General features: G+C 37.1%; 4 protein-coding genes across 5 annotated transcripts; 1 reads left to right on the top strand and 3 right to left on the bottom strand.

The window, feature by feature from the left end:
- Positions 1-522: 522 nt before the first annotated feature.
- Positions 523-1,743, bottom strand: gpx2 (glutathione peroxidase 2). The gene is made up of 2 exons (XM_032546263.1): positions 1,413-1,743; positions 523-1,246 (listed from the first exon to the last, which is right to left on the bottom strand). Exons 1-2 carry the CDS (start codon positions 1,632-1,634, stop codon positions 893-895), a joined length of 576 nt encoding a protein of 191 aa, XP_032402154.1. The 5' UTR covers positions 1,635-1,743; the 3' UTR covers positions 523-892.
- Positions 1,744-1,856: 113 nt separating this feature from the next.
- On the bottom strand, positions 1,857-7,978 carry LOC116708414 (ras-related protein Rab-15-like). Of its 2 annotated transcripts, none has more exons than XM_032546262.1 (7): positions 7,780-7,978; positions 4,972-5,032; positions 4,819-4,879; positions 4,670-4,702; positions 4,510-4,599; positions 4,244-4,309; positions 1,857-3,369 (listed from the first exon to the last, which is right to left on the bottom strand). In XM_032546262.1, the coding sequence occupies exons 1-7, from the start codon at positions 7,901-7,903 to the stop codon at positions 3,217-3,219; spliced, it is 588 nt and encodes a 195-aa protein (XP_032402153.1). In that variant the 5' UTR covers positions 7,904-7,978; the 3' UTR covers positions 1,857-3,216. The 2 variants fall into 2 exon arrangements, with proteins under 2 accessions (XP_032402153.1, XP_032402152.1); XM_032546261.1 differs by having other exon boundaries at positions 4,670-4,747; positions 7,780-7,977.
- A 1,195-nt stretch (positions 7,979-9,173) lies between these two features.
- On the bottom strand, positions 9,174-13,998 carry LOC116709476 (protein max-like). The gene is made up of 4 exons (XM_032548019.1): positions 13,828-13,998; positions 11,313-11,420; positions 10,479-10,602; positions 9,174-10,400 (listed from the first exon to the last, which is right to left on the bottom strand). Exons 1-4 carry the CDS (start codon positions 13,861-13,863, stop codon positions 10,216-10,218), a joined length of 453 nt encoding a protein of 150 aa, XP_032403910.1. The 5' UTR covers positions 13,864-13,998; the 3' UTR covers positions 9,174-10,215.
- Positions 13,999-16,146: 2,148 nt separating this feature from the next.
- Positions 16,147-20,243, top strand: LOC116708991 (sodium/bile acid cotransporter-like). Its single transcript, XM_032547193.1, has 6 exons — positions 16,147-16,272; positions 17,450-17,884; positions 17,965-18,169; positions 19,058-19,236; positions 19,526-19,725; positions 19,856-20,243. Exons 2-6 carry the CDS (start codon positions 17,493-17,495, stop codon positions 19,906-19,908), a joined length of 1,029 nt encoding a protein of 342 aa, XP_032403084.1. The 5' UTR covers positions 16,147-16,272; positions 17,450-17,492; the 3' UTR covers positions 19,909-20,243.
- Positions 20,244-20,796: the final 553 nt, after the last annotated feature.

Raw genomic sequence — 20,796 nt, 5'->3', positions numbered from 1 at the left:
GAGTGTTTGACACCAGTGCATCCGATGCAAAACCCATCAGGACGCTGCTTGGCCTGTGCTGAGGGTAGCTCTGACATCATGAACTGATGTGAATGTGAGCGGATGTCCAGAAAATCCAGCGTTAATCTGCGGACCCTCCAAACAAAGCCCTCCTTACATGGAAAACCAAAGCTGGATGAGAGCTTATCACACCAGAGCAATGCCAATGCTTAAATGACTGATTCAGGGCTCTTCTTTAGGAAGCAATGTGGCAGTAATGCATTCCTGCAGCTGCACGGTTTACTTGTATCAGCAAATTTTACTTGGAAATGTAGCTTAAGTAATTGGCTGCCCACAGGCTACCACGTAATGCTGATGCATATCCTGTTGGTTATTTTAAAAGGTCCTGAAGACAATTCCAGATTCCTTCTGCCACATTTGAAGAATCATTATTTTTGGAATTTTCGCTTGAGAAGCAGATGTTATTTGGAATTTGTATTAAACATGAATGAAATAATAAAACACCTCAATGGAAGACAAATATGAGTTTCAAGATTTTATTTATGTGCATTCTTGATTGTGCTTGGAATGCCAATTCATAAAAGCATGACTGGAGTTTCTATCTGCATGATTTGTTGGGTAGCCCCATCTGCTGGTAGCATTTATGAAAGACAAGAAACAAAACTTACAGAATAAGTTTTCATATTCTTTAAAACACTGTCATTTGAGAAAAAAAAAATCACTGAAAAATGAAAATAACATCCACTAATTTTAAGCACTTATTTGACTTCAGGTGATATTCCGCCAACGTTTTAGAATATCACCCTCATTTATTAAGGCTTAAAAGTGTGAAGGTCATCATGTCAGCTTTGACAGTAATGAATGAAATGCCATTAGGAAGTGGATACTATTCTTAGGTCTTTGTTAATCTTAGCAGCCTTTGGATGTCAGGCTCTACGTCAATAGTTGGAAAATTCCTGCTGTATCTCTTAAAGGGCTCTCCCTCTGGCCCGATAAGGAATTTCTCAAAGTTCCAGGAGACGTCCGCCCTGCTAACTGGACTCCAAACAAGAAATCTGGGATCCTGCATGAGGGAACTTGGGTCATCTTCGGGATAAGGGAGTTTGAATTTGAGATAGGCAAAGACTGGATGTGTGTTTGCTCCGTTGACATCGCACTTCTCGAACAAGGTGAAGTTGGGCTTGAAGCCACCGCCTGGTCGCACGTGCTGCAGTGAATGCAGAATCTCACCATTGGTACAGTTTTCCTGCAGAGAACAGGCAATATTGATATTTAGAAATGTTCTAAATTAAAAGGGAAAATAAAGGTACATATCAATGATATGCTGGGAATTCTTTTCTACTAGCTGTAGGAAGATGTCTAAATTCTCCTTCCAGGAAATGAATAAAAAGGTTCACCTCTGAATTACTTACCTGGTATCCAAACTGGTTACAAGGGAAGCCCAGGACCACCAGCCGATGGGGGTACTTGCTCTGCAGCTGATTCAGCTCGCTGAAGTCCCGGGCGGTGGTGCCTCAGAGGGAGGCCACATTCTCTATCAGGACCACTCGTCCCCTGAAGACATTGAAGTCTACCGAGTCCCCTTCTAGCGAGGTGGCCCTCAGGTCATAGAAGGTCTTAGCAATGAAGGTCATCTTGGCTTCTTTGAAGTATCACTGGAGGGAGACTGCGACTCGGCATCCGACTGTATCCAAACCTCTGACCACCTGACTCACTCAGAGGAGCAAGTTGCCTTTCACAGGTGTCAGGTAGCCCTGCAGGAAACTGATCTCCGGGTGAGATACACTGCATACATGTTTTAGACAGAGGAAGGAAACTGACTGTAAAAGCTAAATGAGTACATCACATAAAACGCCTTTCCAACCACAAGTTTAATGTATTCTATTGAGATTTAATCCAATTGATGAAAGACAAGTAGTGCATATTTGAGAAGTGGAAATAAAAGAACACATTGTATTCAAAAAAACTTTACAATTAAAAATCTGAAACCTGAAAAGGTTGATGTGCATTTGGATTCAGCCAATGTGAATCAACACTATGCAGAACCAATTTACTTGCAGTGAAGGCTGTAGTCATTTGGGTTATCTCTCTATCAGCTTTGTATATTTACCAACTTTTTTCTTGTAGTTCATAATTTATGACTGCTTTCTAAAATCCTATTAGAATACACAGAAGTTTCAAGTTATACAACACAGCAGCAGTAAAGAAAGTGTTTAAAACATTCAAAGAATATGATTGACAAGGTAAGGTACTGATCTTAATTAGGATGAGTTTTGGGAGGCCAGTATTAAAAAGGTGTTGTTTGGCTTTTAGTCATGTCTTTGTACATGTATCAGCTTTCTTAGTCATCAAAAATTAAACAGTCACCTGTGTCTGTCGGTATCTAATGAAATATACATGAAGCTACTGCCTGAACTCCGTGCACACCTAACATTCAGTTCTAATAGAAAAATAAATGAATAAAAAAATCAGCAAAGTTCAGACTGCACTTTGTTTTATTTAAACATGAACATTGCCATGCATATTTATTTTAACTTAACATTTACAGATAACATATATTATTTAAAGTTTTGCCACAAACAACATTTTTTGCTTAAAATAACACATCTGAATCTCCTTCAGAGACATTAATGACCTTGTGTTTAGCAGCACCTCGTTTTAGTTTCGCTCTTCTAAAAGTATTCAGAATAAGTACTTATAGTAACATTTTTATAAATATCTGTCTTCATGGCACGGTAGTGATTCCTTTAAGAAGAAAGCCCATAGGGTAAATGAAACAGCCTCACTTGGTTTTAGTTTCCAGATCTTAATAATTCATATCTCTGACCACTTTGTTTCTGTCTATGTCACAACAGTGCAAAAATATGGATGTAAACTTAGCTCTGAGTTTTCCTCAACTAACAAAAACATGACAAAGAAGTCCAAAAGTCACTCAATTCAGTAAATTAATGATGCAGAGATCAGCATTTGAAGAGAGAAAAGATAATGAGTGGATCAATTTAAACTGGCAGCAAGATTCCCTAATCATTCTGCCAAACCAGCCCTCTGTTGGCAGTTGCTGTTTACTGCACATGTAGACATTTAATTTGAAAAGGTGAAAGTAATCCAACACCTTCCTGTGTAACAAGTTTGTGTGTTTTAAAGAGTTGGGAAACAGTTAAATAAAACCCAATATGCTAGAGCTGCAAGCTGAGGTTTAGTGACAGGCTTCATTTTTTAACAGGCACAAGTCCTCTGAGCATCATTATCCTGGCTGCCCTTCTCTTCTCGCAGAGCGGCCCGATCCAAATAGTTGTCCAGAGACCCCAACAGGTCGTCCACGTACCTCATTTGAGCTTGAAGCACCAGTTCTGTCACACGGATGAATGACTGCAAGAAGAAAAGGTGAAAAAGTATAAAATTCCTTGAAAAAGTATTCTTCCACATTGAACTTTTTTCACATTTTGCCACATTAAAACCAAAGAACTTTAATGTGTTGAGTGGGAGTTTAGACTAGCATAAAGTATTGCATAAATTTAGAGGAAGATATAAAGCAAATGTGATTTGGTTAACACTTTATGAATGAAAATCTGAAAAATGCAATTTGTGTTGAATTTGCAGTACACTCCTTTACTCTGGTACCGATAAATAAAGTCCAGTGCAACACACTGTCTTTATAAGTCAGGGAACTTGTCTTAATGGATGTGGAAATTAAGCAATGTAAAAAAAATTAAAAAAAACAATACAAGAAGTCCCGGTTTACATTAACGACAAACAATGCCGGGAACACATCAAGCATGTGTTTCCGGCATGGGAACACATGTGAAACAGAAATGAAACTTTTTAACTTACATACTATCTTTTCTGTGACTAAAAACTAATCCCACAAATTATGCTAAACATAACATGACATGGTTAAAAATGTCAGTAGTGGAATCATGTTGTGGGCCCGTTTTTCCTTCAGCATGGGTCTGGATGGGAGGACGGATGGAGTTCCATCCTCCCATCAAATCATTTGTCATTGGTATGGTTTAATGACAAATCAACATGAAAGATTTCAGATCTTTCTTTGGAAGGTCTTTTGAAAACCATTGATTTCCTTGAAAACCACAGTTATTAACTACTTTGTGTTGATCTGGCAGGTAAAAATCCTAATAAATTTCAGGTTGTGATAGGACAAAATGTGAAAAAGGTCAAGAGTCATAAATTGTATGCATTGTATGTACATGTCTGATGTAACAGATTTATTTTGGATCAGTGGTACCTCACTGATGTTGCTGCTGGTGGAAGCACTGGTCTCAAAGAACTCCATCCCGTAGGTTTCTGCTAGCTGTGCGAGTCAAGAGGATCAGGATGGAAATACACAAGAACAGAAGTTGACTGTAATTTAGATTTTTCACTAACTGGTTTGATCAAAAACACGTTAAGCTGCATCATAAAGGAAAAACACTATTGACAAATATTCTTTCACCTTTACATATTCAAATCAACCCTTTTAAAACTAGAAAAACACAGATAGTAAAATTCAACCTTTTTTCCTTGGTCCTTTGTTACTTGTCTGCCAAACTCCTCGTCAGCTTTGTTTCCCACCAAGACGGTTTGGACATCATCTGGGGCGAACTATACGAAAAACAAAAATATGATGCAGAACAGAGCAGCAAGGGCGACAGAGTTAAGCTAGAGCACTTACTTCATCTACATCACTGGCCCACTTAGCTATGTGCTGAAAAGAGGGCAGGTTTGTGATGTCATACACAAATACGATACCCTGTAAAAAGACAGAAAAGAACGAACGGAGGAATGTTTGATAAATATGAGTTATGTTCTGCTTCTTCATACCTGGGCACGCCTGTAGTACTGCTTGGTGATAGTCTGATAGCGTTCCTGTCCTGCTGTGTCCCTGCATAAAACAAAACACACGTAAGTGACAGGATATTTCACAGTACAGCTGTCAGCATCTGTATGTTCAGATACTAAAAATCCACAACGTACCAGATCTGTATTCGGACCTTGAGTCCATCGATCTCTATTGTTTTCATTTTAAAATCAACTCCTAAAAATGAAAACAGGAAGAAAGTATTTTGTCACTGATAACGGAAAAACAAATGTAAAAAAATAAAATAATATACTGATGCATGCTCCATGTGAGATATTGCTGCAAAGTTAATGGTTTGATGTAGTCAAATGCTCATTCAGGGATTGCTGTAGTCAGTGGATAAATGTAATCAGCTGGTCTACCTTAAATATTTTACCAATTGACATTATGAGCAGAATTTTGCAATATTGTTTTACAACTAGGACTGAAATAGAATGCATTTAAAATTTTAAACATTCTCATAAAAGCTCAGGTCTTTATTAAGAAATATTGACATATGAATTTGTATTTTCTATCTTTAGGGAACAAAGTGTTTTAATTACATTTAAGTACAAAAATTAACCTTGTTTTGTGAAACAATTAAACAAAAGACGAACAAAAATATGTTTTCTTAAAAAAATTAGGACATCCTTTCCACTAATAGCTAGTCTCACCCCTTCAGCTGAAATAATTTCAGTGTTCAGTATTTAAAGTGGGATTTATGTGTCTTAAAAAGTACCTTGGGATGGTAATTGTTGTGAACTGTCACAATATAAATAAAGTCAATTGACATGCATTTCTGTAAAAACTTTTAAACTTTGTTGGCAGCTTGAAAATTCAGTTTAAATTAGTCTGTTTTGGTTAGTCTTATATGCAGGGTATTATCCTGAGAAGTTGTGACTGCTCTGAACCTGGATACTTTTTGAATGTGTAACAAACAAACCTTTTTGCAACATTTTTGGAAATATGTGCTACAAACAGATTTTGAATGAAGAGATCAGGAGTAATTTTTCTAGAGAATAACTCTTATGCTAAGCCTTCGGGGTTTCCAAGCTTTTAAAGTTTATGCACAAAAGAGTTAGAAAAGATCATGTAAAGACTCACCTCTGACAATCAGGAGAACAAAAAGCCCTTTGTGAGACTTTACATAAGCTAATTTGTGAAGTCACAAAAAACTGTTGCTCCAAGACACGTATGTGCTAACAAAGAAGATAAATTGACTTAAAAGGTGACACCGCCTCTGCTAGGTGACAATATGAAGAGAAGAGTTGAGAAATCCAAAACCTGCAGTATAACTGGTTTGTATTAAAACAAAGGCAGTACCCAGTCCTCCATTAACTTTGTTCTTACACTTCGGCCACAGCTGAAAGTTTGGTCCAAAAGAGGGAATCCCTTTTTTGACAACCTGCATGTCCACTTCAGACACGCTGAAATACAGACAGGATATTCTTCTGCCCACAGTTATCAGCATCTACAACACTTTGTAGTGTGAACTTTACATAATATGAATTACAACAGCATTTCATGTACCTTTTATGATTAAGTGGGGGGTTTTTAAGTTCGAATTGTGCCATGCTTCATTTTTACAGTTTTCTGTAGGCAGGGCAGAGTTTTTTTATAATCTTCTAAAGTGGTTTCAAAATAAGTATTCTGGCTTTCTGAAAGTTCAGCTGCTGGTTTCTCTGCAGTACATCTGGAATATTAAATAAATATTAAAGTGGAACACGGTATCCCACCAGTTGCAACCATAACAAACACCTTTTATCTGTTTTTTAAGGGAAAAGGGCGGATCCTTTCATAGTTACTTGTGACATGATATTTCATTTTAATATCTGCTAATTTTTGGTAACAATTGCCATGCAGAGCGAGCATGCTGCCCATATCCAGTAGGTGAATGTTACAAATGGTCATCAGCAGCTACGGTGACTTACAAAAGTTTTCACAATACTTAGTTTTTCCCATTTTGTCAGATTACTACCACACAGTTTAATTTAATATTTCATATATGTGAAGATCTGTGGTGAAGAGCCTTGTCTTAAAGGTCTTGAATGTTTGTTCACTAATGTTCTTTAATTAATAAACATCTGAGGCTTACACAGAACAGCTGCATTTACACTGAGATAAAACTGGAAGTGGACTCTTGGTAATGACGTTACTTTGCACCGAATTTTATGTCGGGGAAGCAGCAGGGTTGTATACAATTTTCCGATTTCTACTGGGGGGTAAATGAACCATTTCCTTAATGAACAACTTTGTGTTGGATGGTCACATAAAACCCCAGAAACAGATTAAAGTTAATGAAACTATCATTACAAATTCTAAGACGTTAAAGGGGTATGAAGACTTTTGCAATGTATTGTAGAGATCTAAAACCCAGACTTCATGTGAAATGCTCAAATATCTGAGTTTAATCCAGTGTGAAGTTCAGCCCACCATCCTCGTCTCATGACATGTATAACTCAGCCTAATGACCCACATTACAAACGATCGTTCATTTCTAGTCACATCACATGAAAGCCTATCCAGCCAGCCACATGTTTAATGCAAGTGAGTAATGAATGAAAAGATACAAATAAAAGCAGAGTAGAGACATTAAGTCTTAATGGCATTATCCACTTCTTGTTCTGAGAAACCATCAACTGAAAAATGAGAACATTTCTTGTAGACTTTCTTTCTCTAAAAGTCTTTTCTTTTTTTTATCACAGTTTAAGTGTTAGAGCGGTTTTAGAAAATTAAATTATTCCCAGCAGAACCTGAAGCAGTCTGTAATCTTATGTCAACAAATAAACTCAACATAGACGTGGAAAAGATGAGGGTAAATAATTATAATGACTCAAAATTTGTTGTTTACCGGGTACGCAGTGGTTTTTATTCGGTTAATCTTGTGACTGAAAACTCGTTAAGTTTGTCAATGAGAACTTATCTGATGGCTTTTCTCCACTTACCGATGGTGGAAATATGCGAGGGATCAAATTCACCTTCCGTGAACCTGCGCAGCATGCATGTCTTCCCAACACCGGAGTCTCCGAGAAGGAGCAATCTGAACAAAACGTCGTATTGTTTCGCCATGACTTAAAACTAGAGCATGACCCAGCTGGACTTATTTCATCTACAAACTTCAGGATCTGATGCTGCCTTCACTGCGTGTCGGACACGTCGCGTCCAATGAACAATAGTCGTTAGGTCAGCCAAGAGGCGATCTCGTTTTCTTACTTTTGCTTTAAGTTATCTTAAAATTATGATTAAAAATATTTGAAGATATTTATAATCTTTAAAATTTTGAACTCAGCATGTGTTAAACAAGTATTGATTGATTTTTTATTTGAATTATAATCACTTTGTATTGCCTTGTTGCTGAAAATATGCTATATAAATAAAATTACCTTTACCTTTTATAAGTAAACCTTTTGTTACCTGTGCAAGATAACAAATAAGTTAGTGTCTTATTTGACGACACACAGTGTCACTGGATATTAGTACATCCTAAAACCATGAAATTTCTTACTACAGTTTAAAAAGGGATCAATGGATTTTCTGATATTTAAAGATGCTAATGGACTACTAATTTGTTAAATTCTCTTTAAAATGATTGCCATTTATGCATAGGTGCATTAATTTATGAATATACCTCCAAATGTATTTATTTCAGCATATTGAATTACCGTAAATGATGTATTTCATTGGAACATTCCACATTTCGGTGTCCATTTATATTCTTCTATTTAAGTTCAATTTTATTGCTCTACCTACAGCATAAAATGCAGCACAAACCCTGCAACGTCAAGCCAGTTATCTCCTGCGACCTGTTCACAAAAGACAAGTACAGTATAAAGCTACAAGCTATATTTCCTGTAAAATGGATCAAACTTGCTTTAGCTATATTTAGTCACCAATATCACTACAGTTTATGGTTAGTTCTTTTTTTGTGTTCTTGTTGTAGACCTTCAGCAATCACATCAAGCCAACTTGGCATAAAAACTGCATGGTTTGGTCAGCACATTCCAAGATTTAACCATGTCCCCTGCAGAAATGTTTCATTAACATCCACTTCTTCTGAAAAAAAAAATCAAGGAGGCAGACTTATGGTGAGCCTAATCTTGCAAAATCTGCATACGTTCATTGAGCACAAGAAACAATGGGAAAATAATCTTTTTTTCAGAAATAAAGCAGTCAGAAATAAATGTATTTTTTATGTAAGTCCTGAAGACTGTCATCTTAACTTTTTTTTTTCAGCATCCACACCTCACCACTGGAGAACATTTTTAAGATTTACCCTATGTATTTCATTTAATAAATTCAACTAGTGAAATAAGTTAATAAGCACACACAGAGTCACAAGTACATCCAAAAAGGATAAAATAGTTTTATTTATAGTCTCATAATAAAGGTATGCCTTAACTTGCAAGACAACCATTGGCAGTATGTACAACATACCTGTAATTTCCATGGAATGGAACAAATATTGATTACATACACACATTATTTTCTGATTTTTAAAGATCAACATTCCCAGCACAGGCAAATATGTCAAGGGAAGGCTTTTCTGTGCAGAACTGACACCATTAAGGAATATAGTGTTACAAACAACACACTGAAATGGACTTCCATTAACAAAAATAAAGGTTACTGCCCTTCAACTGTGTTGTGTAACACTCACTATTAATTGAGGGATATTTTTAAAACCACATATATATATCTATATATTTACTGAGATAAAAAAATGAGGAAAATAAATACTCAGATGCTCTAAAACTGGAAGTTGATCTACTCTGAAGCCAATCATTACAGAGACCAGAGATATTAATTTACAATATAAGGGTATGAAATACATTTTAGTGCATTAAAAGAGGGATTCACTAAAACAACATTTTCAAAGACATTATTTCAGCCACCTAACCTGAATAAAGAAGGTTGCTTCTTAAAAGATGGACACCTTTTCTGACGACAAATTCACATTCTTTCCTGGAAAAATACGAATATTAAAAACTATCTCTGATCATGATTTCAACAAAGCTGGTATAGTTGTACAGCTTTGGTGGACTACAAAGTTTGTCCCAAACAACCAAAAGAAAAGCTTGTTTTTGCAGCTTTACTAAAGCTTCATGCTGTGCCATTTCTACATGTGATCATGAGGTCTTACAAACAACATGTCCTTCAAAACTGCTGAGCTGCCACACTTTGGGTGTATTAAAAGTCATTTCAGGGACACAAAAACAGAGAGGGGAAGCTTGCCGGAAGGACACAGCAAGGTAGAAGCGTTTTGGACACACAATAACAGCACCTCTAAGACAGTTTCCACCTCATCTTCTTGACTGGTGTAAGAAGGAAGGCAGGTAAGAAGAGCTGGTGGATACAAAAAGTCCGTCTAGACCACCAGGAGTCTAATTTGTTTCCACACGCAGCTTCTTCCTGTTGGGCGGCTCGTCCGGCTCCGATTCAGAGGTGGAGTCAGACCCGCCGTCAAAGGCCGACACCGCGCTGCCTTTGCGGTTTGTGTACAAGCTGCTGTCAGAGGAGTAGTTGGTTTGGAGCTGAGAGTTCCCTTTGGCTTTCTCCAGGGCACGGACTAAACCGAGTGACACAAGACGGTAAATGTAAAGAAGTGAGCAAAAGCAGTCATCAGCTGTATGATTCCTCTACATACCCTGTTGCTCCAGCAGTGCGTTCTGCTTCTTTAAATCATCAATGTCCTGCTGGTGGGTGTGATTTTTCCTCCTCATCAACTGGATGTATTCGGTGGCTTTGTCCAAAATCTGGGCCCGAGAAGCCTGTCAAAGCAAAATAGTTTTAATGTACTTAATTGGGATGGAATTAAAAAATAAAAAAATTGTTTTTAAAATGTTTTTGACAAAACTCTTCAAAGTGTGGCATGCATCAATCAATTCTCTTTAGAAATATGCTTTGTTGCAATTACAGTTGCACCAGGAGCTGAGTATGCCACACCTTTCAGATATTCAATAGTAAAAATGTTAAAAAAGAAAAAAAAAACATGTATCAGTATCCTACGTCATAACCATGCAGTACTTCAAGTTGTTTTATCAAATGAAATCTCAATAAAATTTGTCAAGGTTTGGCTAGTATCGTGGCAAAATGTGATAAAGTTCAACAGGTGTATGAACTTTGGCAAGAAACAGCACAGGTTTTACTTTTTTTATTTGACACAAATCTAATCTGCTGTACATAAACCGACAGATGAGCAAACACTGCATAGATTGTCCATTCATAGGAATCATGTTACCAATCAAATACATGGCAGCAGCCTCTAAACTTCTGCTTCTCCATGGCATTACCACAGAGGAACAGTTGAATGACTAAATGCCACTGATTAAACAGATAAGAGCATTATTTTTCCACATCTCATGACTCAAAATCAGTGCACGACATAAAAGTGGAGCAAACCAAACATGGGACGCTATATCGGATTCTAACAGTGGAAAATTTGTCTGAAACGTGACCAGTAATATTTAGTCCATCTGACCTTCTCTCCTTGTAATGAAGGCACAGAGTCTCTTAAGCTGTGGAAGCTGTCTTTGATGTGATCCCTCCGTTTGCGCTCGAGCGCGTTGTGATGGGCTCGTTTGTCTGCCTGCAGAGAGACACACACACACTTTATACAGGCGTTTCTTCAAAACAACATGGCGTATATTTAAAAAATTATTTAAACACTTCATGAAATGAATTAAAGGGCTTGTTAACTAATTTGAACATGGTTTCCAGGATGGCCTGTTTTCAACTTTAAAGGTTCACAGTGTGTACAAATTCCTGTGCAAGAGGAAGCAGCAGAGACATTTTTAGGAATGCGATCCTTGTTTGCTCTTTGCCTGTTTTAAAGGTTGGGCCGCTTCAAGATAAACAGGTCCCTACCCAGCAAACTACATATTTACTATGAATCACAAGAAGTGAAGAGACTGTCAAGCATCTTAACTGTAATTGTTCCGCAGTGGCCAGAGCCAAAACTCAGATCAAACGTCCTGTTTTCCCCAAAGTATATTTATGACGTGACAGAGGTTCATTTTTCTTTGTCAATCTTCAAAAATGGAAAGACAAGACACCATGCCATGTAGTTACGGTAGATGTGTTGATCTTCATAAATCAAGGTGAACAATAGAATTAATTATAGTCATTAATATTTTTTTTATGTTATTGTACTGGAACCCATTGATTCAATATTCTGTTGAATATCATATTTTAAGCACCACGCACTCACACTCTACATATCTGCACTTGGCCACTTGGATGGTTTATAACCACTGTTGATGCAAAGGAAATGTATATTTTTAGTGGCTGAGATGATAAAGCTCCCAGAAAATTGTGGTGAAAATGAAAAGAAACCATAAAGACAGAAAATGTGGGTTTAATTACTGACATAATCACTGCAATTTTCAGCATTAATAACCCAACTGCACATTTTCCTGATATGCAGATGTAAGTCAAGAAATGTAAACAAAACCTCTACTCATTTAAACTTGCCCATATCTACAAGCAATTAGCAGCAATTATTAAAAGTTAAAGCAACTGAAACTGCGACAACAAATGCAGGATCAGGTCTTAACTCTATTTGTCAACACTGAATTAACTTTTTGGCTACAGACACTGCTGGTGGATCTGAAAGGTTTCACAGGAAGAATGTGTGTGTACGCTGCCCCACAGCAACTCCACGGGTGATGAACGAATGTTTCTACAGTAGCTCTATGATTGTAGCAGCTACATGAATAATGTCTCGTGTGCTCATTTTCATGTAGATTGGCATGTCATAAGGAGAGTTGTTTGGATCCATGCATATGCATGGTTTCATACATCTGGATTTATTTGTGAGTGCAGTTTTCTGGATTTCAATTCACTAAGTGTTTCAAAAAATTGTGAAAGCATTTGTACAAACGTCTAAATAAAATGCAAGCACCCAGTGGCTGTAAGATGATCTGATGCTGGACATCCCAGCTTAATGAAACCAGGGAGAGGATAATCCACAGTAAAATAATAAGTCATAACACAGAAGATATGTCAGAAAGTGACTCCCATCAAAGCTCCACTGTCAGCCAACGTCACACTAAACCAAATCAGTTGATACCGTATGTATTTATTTTGTTTTTCTAACTAAAAACAAACAATACAGAGGGATTATACGTAGAAATAAAACAACTACTTTAAGAGGGCCAAGTCGGTAGGGAGCTCAAGGAATACGTGCGACAGCAGAGACACCAGCAGAACACTAAAGTACTTCATGTCTTTTCAATGCTGATATGCAATATTTACCATGCGGGCTAAAGGACGAAACACGCCCTTTTTAATCAGATCCAAGATTAGTAGATAAAACAGTATAGCAGTATATTTTGACCATCTCAATGCGATCGACGTAGCTACAATAGTAACACGGTGGGCCCAACCTGCAATGCACGGATTGCAGCAAACAAAATTTGTTGGGTTTTTTTTTAGTATGTTTCTGACATACACACCGGAAAACATCAATAAGAGGAAAGTGTATACATTTCGTTTAAATAAAGTACAACATGTTCAGAGAATTTCCCCTCCCATGAGTTGACCTTCTTGCAGCAACAGCTTAACTGTTGTTCGTGACTGTCGCATCACGTTTTTAATGTGGAGCACTGTAGTTATACAAGGAGTTTATTATACATTTGACTACATCTGGTTGATGTACGGGCGTAGAGAAACTGTGACGATACGTCTGTACGCAAGCTAATGATGAAGTACCTCATAGGAACATTATATAAGCAACAATATAATGCGTTAATGTAATAAAATGTACAGTTCCCTCAGTCCAGTTTGTGTGTTTTGCTTTTATTTACAAGAAAATACTTCAACATGTGAGACAAACAGGAATTTTGTCGACTTGTTTTAAAAAATATGTTCAGTGTTAGCTTAAAAATATTGAGCTAGCTCACATAGCTTCGGTGTTCAGCAGCTTATATTTGCGCTGCAGTCCGTTTAAACAAGGCTGGCTAGCTAATACTGCTGGAAGAAACCGAATCACGTACATCGCTGTCGACTTCGATGTCATCGTTTTCGCTCATTCTTCAGTAAAAAAAATGTTCTAGAAAAGAAAGCAGGCAGCTGTCAAAACAAAGTGCAGCGACAACTGGAGGCGAACACACAAAACGTTACGCGGAGCTGCTGCTGCTACGGCAGACGCATGACGAGAGACACATGGACGGGAAAAACAAGCACGGCGCAGGCGCGGGTTGAGCAACGCCCTATGGGAAATTGTGTTCAGGGTTGACATCAATTTACTTTCGGTGTGGGTACAATTTTTACATTAAGACTACAATTCCCTAAAAGCTAAGGGCTAGAACGTACCCACGCTAAAAAAATCTACTTTACAAGTTAGAAATCCAGTTATCTCAGGACTCAGTATGCTTAGTGTAATTGCTGTAATATTGTTATATATTGAGAGATAGAAAATAAAAAAGCAGTATGTAGATTTAGATGTTTGTCAAACATTCAAACCTATTCCTACATTAAAACCCACTATTGCATCCAGGATTAATCCATATGACTGTTTTGTGATGTTTGAGTAGCCATTTTTTTATTGTTTGCGTCAACAACAGGCCCCCGTACACTTGGTCCAACATATAATTATGAAACCAGATGGCAGCCCTGCTCACTTCAGCATCCCTCCCCCACCTGTCATTCATGGTTCTCCATTTGCATTCATAAGACCATTGAATATTATGTTGAGCAAACCATCACTTAAACCTTAAGATATATTTTTTAATTAAAAGAAATATTTGTATACAGGTAAAAAACAAAACAAAACATGGTTACATATGAGTTATTGCATGAAACATTATTTGTTCGTATAATGAATATGATAAAAGGATCTAGTGTTTTTTAAAGTTTGTTGTGTTACAATCAAATATTACCTTTTTGTCTCAGTGAAACTGTCATTCACACTTGTGAACTGTAGTAAAAAAAAAATATACACGGTTATAAAATCGATTTCTAAATAAAAATTCAACCCCTTGCAAGTTTTTCCAGGTACATTTCTACCAGATATGCAGGTATAGGAATGTACATTTTTTGCTCATTCTTTTCATTCTTCTGAAGTACAAGCAAAAAACTTGTGCTTCTTTACAAAATAGCTGGAGCTCAGTGAGACTGGAATCAGTGCATGCCTGTTTTACTGGATCATTGTAACACAGGGAAGGCTTTGACTTTAGCCATAGCATTGCAACTCTGAGTGTATATTTAATTTCATTACCTTGTAGGAGGACAAACCTTTTTCCCAGTCACAAGTCTTTTGCAACCTGTAACAGGTTTACCATACATCCTATTAAAGGAAGCCCTTTCTGTCAAAAGAAGTAAACCTGATCTTCATAGCTCTATAAATCTTCCCTTCAACTCTGATCAGTTTCCTAATTCTTTCCCAGTAAGAATATCACCACCACAAGATACTGCCATAATCTTGTTTCACAGGGTTATGCGTAGTTATTTTCCCCCAACACATGTAATGCTGCCTGTTGTCCAAGCAACAGATTATTTTACTTGAGTTGTGCATCTCATGGATACTTGGATGGATGAAAAGATTGTTGAAATTATGGATCCTTTTTATTTCTGCTTCATAATTATGCTGAAACAGTTGGCCAATCACAAAAAATCCTAATAAAATACACAGAAGTTAGTAATGTGATAAAACAAGAACAACTTCTTTCTGTATGAATACCTGTGCAAGGCACAGTATGTGGCACTAACTGCCTTATGGAAATTACACAAATTGAACTGTTCTTGATCATTAAAATATAATAGCATAATCAGTAATACTTTAATAAGTAGTTGGCTGTGGCCATTGATAATTGAAAACTTACTATTGTTAACAGGTAAAATAAATATATATATATTTTTATAATAACTTTTCTTAATATTTTAAAGTTATCTTACTGTTACTAGATGTAACAGTTTCACTCTCAGTGTAAAAATGTCGATTTTGAGAAGATTTATTTTGGGAACACCGACAAGCCTGGCAGGCAACCAATCCACTGTCTGTGAATATAAAAACATGTATGTTTCTTCTGCAAAATTAAGTCCACTGCAATTTAAGAGGAACAGAAACGTTTACATTCTGTCCTCATATTTCAAGATTACTAAGCTCTAATTTTTCTGTAGTGACCCCAAAAGACAGAAAAGAGAAGAGGGGGCTTTTGGGGAGCTGGCATAATTGGCAGAATTCTTTTAGTAAATAGCAATTAAAAAGGGGAGAAAGTGGATTCATATGAGCATGGCATTTTGAAAGCATCTGAAAATCCCTTTGTTAGTCTCTTGTTTTGCTGCCTGCAGCATCTACAGCAACCATTTTGTTAGAAGAGCATGTGACAAAGGGGCTCAAACACAAAGTTGAGGGTTCAGACACAAGAATTTGAGTCAGCTTGAAGACGAGTGTGCCTGTTTCTACAGTTTAACACTGCAGCCAGTTGCCTGAAATTGAGGTAAGTGATATTTTTCCACTCATAATAACATTAGTTTTAACATTACTTATTTAGTTAAACTCTCTCTTTTGAGTGTTGAAGTTCCTAAAGAAATCTAGTTGCTAAGGCATTTCCTTTAGCCAACTAACTGTGTTTTTAAGAGTTGTTTTTATAATACAGTGTTTTTTGTTAATTTGGCTCTGAATGTCTAAAGCTTTCATGAAAGCCATAAGTAGAACTAAAGACAAAGTTAAACAATGAAATCACTAAAAACAGAAGTTGGTGTGAATAATAATAATGAACAGACCAAAATCTTATATACGACTGTGTTAGAACTAGTCCTAAAACAAACATTGAGCTCACAAGTATGCAATTTTCCACATTGACGCAAAACTAGTTAAATAATAGATTTTTCTAAATGATATAAATCTTGTTTATAAGGCTTCTGGGCTGAGAGCTATTGCTTGTTTTGCTCCAGTGGAAAATGTGATTTGAATAGTAAGTACCCCAGGCCAACATTTGTCTGTCTTTGTCCAAGGGGAGGTCTGACCTTCCAGTTTAATTGTCTTCACTAAGAACAAATCTTAGGCCACTTGACACATCAAAAAAAATTGTGAGAAGATTTTTCTCTGTGTGTGCTACTGAGTGAAGTTTCTAAAGAAATAGAACAGATTGGGAAGAAATCCCTTGTGATGACACAATAAATAACACGGCAGACATGGTTGGAATAAAGTTGGGAAGAAATTTAACGAAAATGTCTTTGCAGTCCTTTTCCGATTATTATTGGTAAAAATTATGTGTCCTTTTTTTTGATTTAACTTAAATTTAAAATACAATAGGTTTGTGAATCTATCATGAAAACAGGAAGTAGAGTTCAGGGGGTAAGACTACTCATACAAACAATTTTTTCTTCCAAATTATTTACACAATTTGCTATTTACACTTTAACTATTCATAGGTAGTTACACCTTGAGTTATTTTAAGCATCACTTAAAAACTACTGTGGGAGTTTTATGCTAATTTGTTTTAGCCTTTCAAAAATGACGCATACGCTGCCCTACTGTTGACAGTAGCTGTCTGCAGGAGGTTCAAATTCAATGGATAGACGCATCTTTCATCTTAAACTGTGTTTTCTGTCCCAGAAATAAATAATTTAGTCACAAAAAGTACTCTTGTTTTTATTTAATTTGTGTGACAGGTGCAAGCCACAACTCAATAAAACTAGTGTTGGAAGAACTGCCATGATGAATCAGACCACCGGTTACGTGGAAATTGCTGCCATTTACAATGATAGTATCATCCTTGGGAATGGCAGCATGGGCATCCTGATCATTCCCAAACCCATGAACACAGCCATTAATATTTTGACCGTGATCATCCTCTTCATCACCATGATTTCCCTCGGCTGCACGATGGAGATCTCCAAAATTAAGGCCCATCTTCTCAAGCCAAAAGGGGTAGCCATTGCTTTGCTGGCCCAGTTCTGCGTAATGCCCCTGACTGCTTTCTCTTTGACCAAAATCCTCCGGATGGATCCAATTAAGGCTGTAACTGTACTCATCTGTGGCTGCTGTCCAGGAGGAAGCTTATCAAACATTTTTTCTCTCTCAGTAAAAGGTGACATGAATCTCAGGTAAACCTAGACAAATATGCAATTTTTTACACAATTGTAAGAAAAACTGCTCCTATTTCACCTATTTGAAATTCTTGCAGTATCGTCATGACAACTTGCTCCAGCATCGCTGCCTTGGTTCTCATGCCTCTGCTGCTGTACATCTTCAGCCAGGGCTTCACTGGTCTGAAAGATGCTGTTCCTTATGTCGGCATCATCACTGCTCTTGTTTTTACCCTGTTGCCTTGTGCTATCGGCATTTTCATCAACCACTACAAACCAAATTACTCTGCAACTGTAACAAATGTAAGTAATCAAACAAAGATTTCTTTTGTATGAATCTCATTTGCAGCTTAAGCATGATTTCTGCCAGTTACCTGAAATGACAATTAAGCATTTTGGGGCCAAGAGCACAAAATCCATGAGATTTGACTTTTCATCGAAGAACAGCTTTCTGAATGTTTAATCACAATGACCTTTTATCCATCACTGATGATATCCTGGAATATTCAAAACATCTGTGTTTTATGATATGATGTTTTATGAATATAAATTATGCTAATCTGCTTACTTAGAAATTAAAAAGTATTCTAATAACAAACCCTGAGCCGGAAATTTGGTATGTGTGCTGTTTCAGTGAATGTTGGACTCTTCGGAATTTTTTGGACTTCAAAGTACACGTAACCTCTTGCCCATTTGTGGAAGAGCTACAGAGAAAGCAGAGGGGGGGAACTCATTCTTGCACACAATGATGAACTGAGGTTGATGCTCAGGATGCCAAGACAGAACAGTGCAAGCCAAATGTTTGTTAGTGTTGGAGTCCCCACCTGTCACGCTACATTGCTCAATCTGACGTGCAGTTGTATACGTAAGCTAAAGGGCTCTATAAATAGTGTAATTGTATCTATAATTTGTTAAGGTACATGCTATGAACAAATTACTCAGGAAACAGTTGAACTAACTGAATAAAGCTGCTATTACAAAGATTTGTTTAAAACTAAAATTCAACTCTTGGAGGAGGCAGCAGGTCAAAAACCTGGTACTGACTGCAAAAGATCTGCAGCAAGACTTGGTGGCAGCAACCACTGAAATTTTAGTTTCCACAGGAAGACTTACTAAGTGTTAGTATATTATAATTGACATTTCAATTCTTTAGTGAAATGACTGACCCATGTGACATTGCTTATTTGACAGGTTGGTCTCAGCATCCTGATAATATCCAGCATCATAGTTTCTGTCCTTTCTGGTCTCGCTGTGAAGGATGTAATATGGATGATCCTCATGCCAGACGTCCTCGCTGTGACTGCACTGATGCCTCTGATTGGTTTTATAATGGGATATATCATGTCGGTCATTTGCAGACTCAGCCCACAGTAGGTTAAAACATGTTACTCATCAGTTAATTCAGTAAACAAGCAGGTTATGGCTTAGTTTTATGCAAAAATAAATAAATCTTCAGCTCATATAGCTCTACAGTATCAAACACTATTTGTTCTTTAGGTAGAAGAGGAGGCAAACTTGCTTTAGCAACTTAAATATGAAACCAATTTCTTATTACTAAATTCCACCTCATCACTTTCTACAATAACTGAACTGATATACCTTAAGCACAGGGCATTGAAGCACTGAGCTTCTAAAAATTACTTCACCCCCTTTTCTTAGATGCAGCAGAACCATCTCCATGGAGACAGGGTGTCAAAACATCCAGCTGTGCACCACCATTCTTAAGGTGGCCTTTTCTCCACAGTCCATTGGACCCTGGTTTTTATTCCCCTTGTTGTACATCACATTCCAGTGTGCAGAGGCCCTCCTTCTGGCATTGTGCTTCAAATGTTACCAAAGAGTCACAGCACCACATGGAGGTAAGTTTTGGAACAACATGTCTTATGTGAGCAAGGCTGAAAGAACAGGGTCAAATGACCAATATGGCAATCGCCTGCAATTTATAATAACTTGAAGCAAATCAAAACACATGTTTTTTTTCTTATTCAGATCCAAACAAATGGGAGAATGTTGATGCCATACAAGAAGAGGTGAAACAATGATCTACAAAGAGACCAATGCACTCTTGGAGAAACTACTTAAAAAGGTGTGCCATTATTCAAACCTGTGACATTGACTGAAAGTCTGCCAAAGCCTTGGCAGTCAAAAATACCTGCTGTCACAGCCAAAATGTTTTCTGTACTTCCACAAATGTTGAATTTTTTTTTAGCTTTATAAACAACAATTGTGTTTGAGAAACACTCTCAGATTACGTTAATTTCAATAAGCTTCATTATCCTGAAAAGGGATTATTCCATTTCATTGTATTATTGCAAAACATCTTTCTAACTGTGAGAGAGGAATGCTGGGCTAATCATAAAACTAACTTTAACACTGACTGATAATGTGTCTGAAATCTTTCTGTGTGCAAAAACCGTTTGTTTGCTTTCAAATGCCTCTGCTCTCCGAGATGACCAATCTTCAAAAATCTTTACAGAATTTGGTAATCTTGCTAAAAGACAGAATTCAACAATTTATTCATTTAGTAAAAAGGCGGCTCAGCAGTGCATGGGGGATCTTATACAACCACAACAACCAGGCACCTCCTCCTGGTGCTGATCACCAGCTGGGTCATGCAGCTGGTGATGGAATCTCATTCTTTGACCACAATTTGTTGAAAGTGGGTCAATGAGATCAGATTGGTATGAATAGCATGCAAAAAATATGCAGTAAGATTGAGGTCAGGACGTTCCACTTCAATTTCCAGTTTCTAACAATCAACCAAACACTATTTTCTTGCTTTTAACTATATTACTTTCTTGTGTCAAAATTCAGTAAGGTTGTTTCTGGTAAAAACATTCCGCCTGAAAAAACCCCAACAAAAACAAACAAACAAAAAAACATATCTATAAAGGCCTAAAATGAACATTACATTCATGCCATGAAATTTA

The sequence above is a fragment of the Xiphophorus hellerii genome, chromosome 19 (genome assembly GCF_003331165.1).
Source record: "Xiphophorus hellerii strain 12219 chromosome 19, Xiphophorus_hellerii-4.1, whole genome shotgun sequence".
Classification (NCBI taxonomy): domain Eukaryota; kingdom Metazoa; phylum Chordata; class Actinopteri; order Cyprinodontiformes; family Poeciliidae; genus Xiphophorus; species Xiphophorus hellerii.
This window is presented reverse-complemented; position numbering and strand designations above follow the sequence as displayed.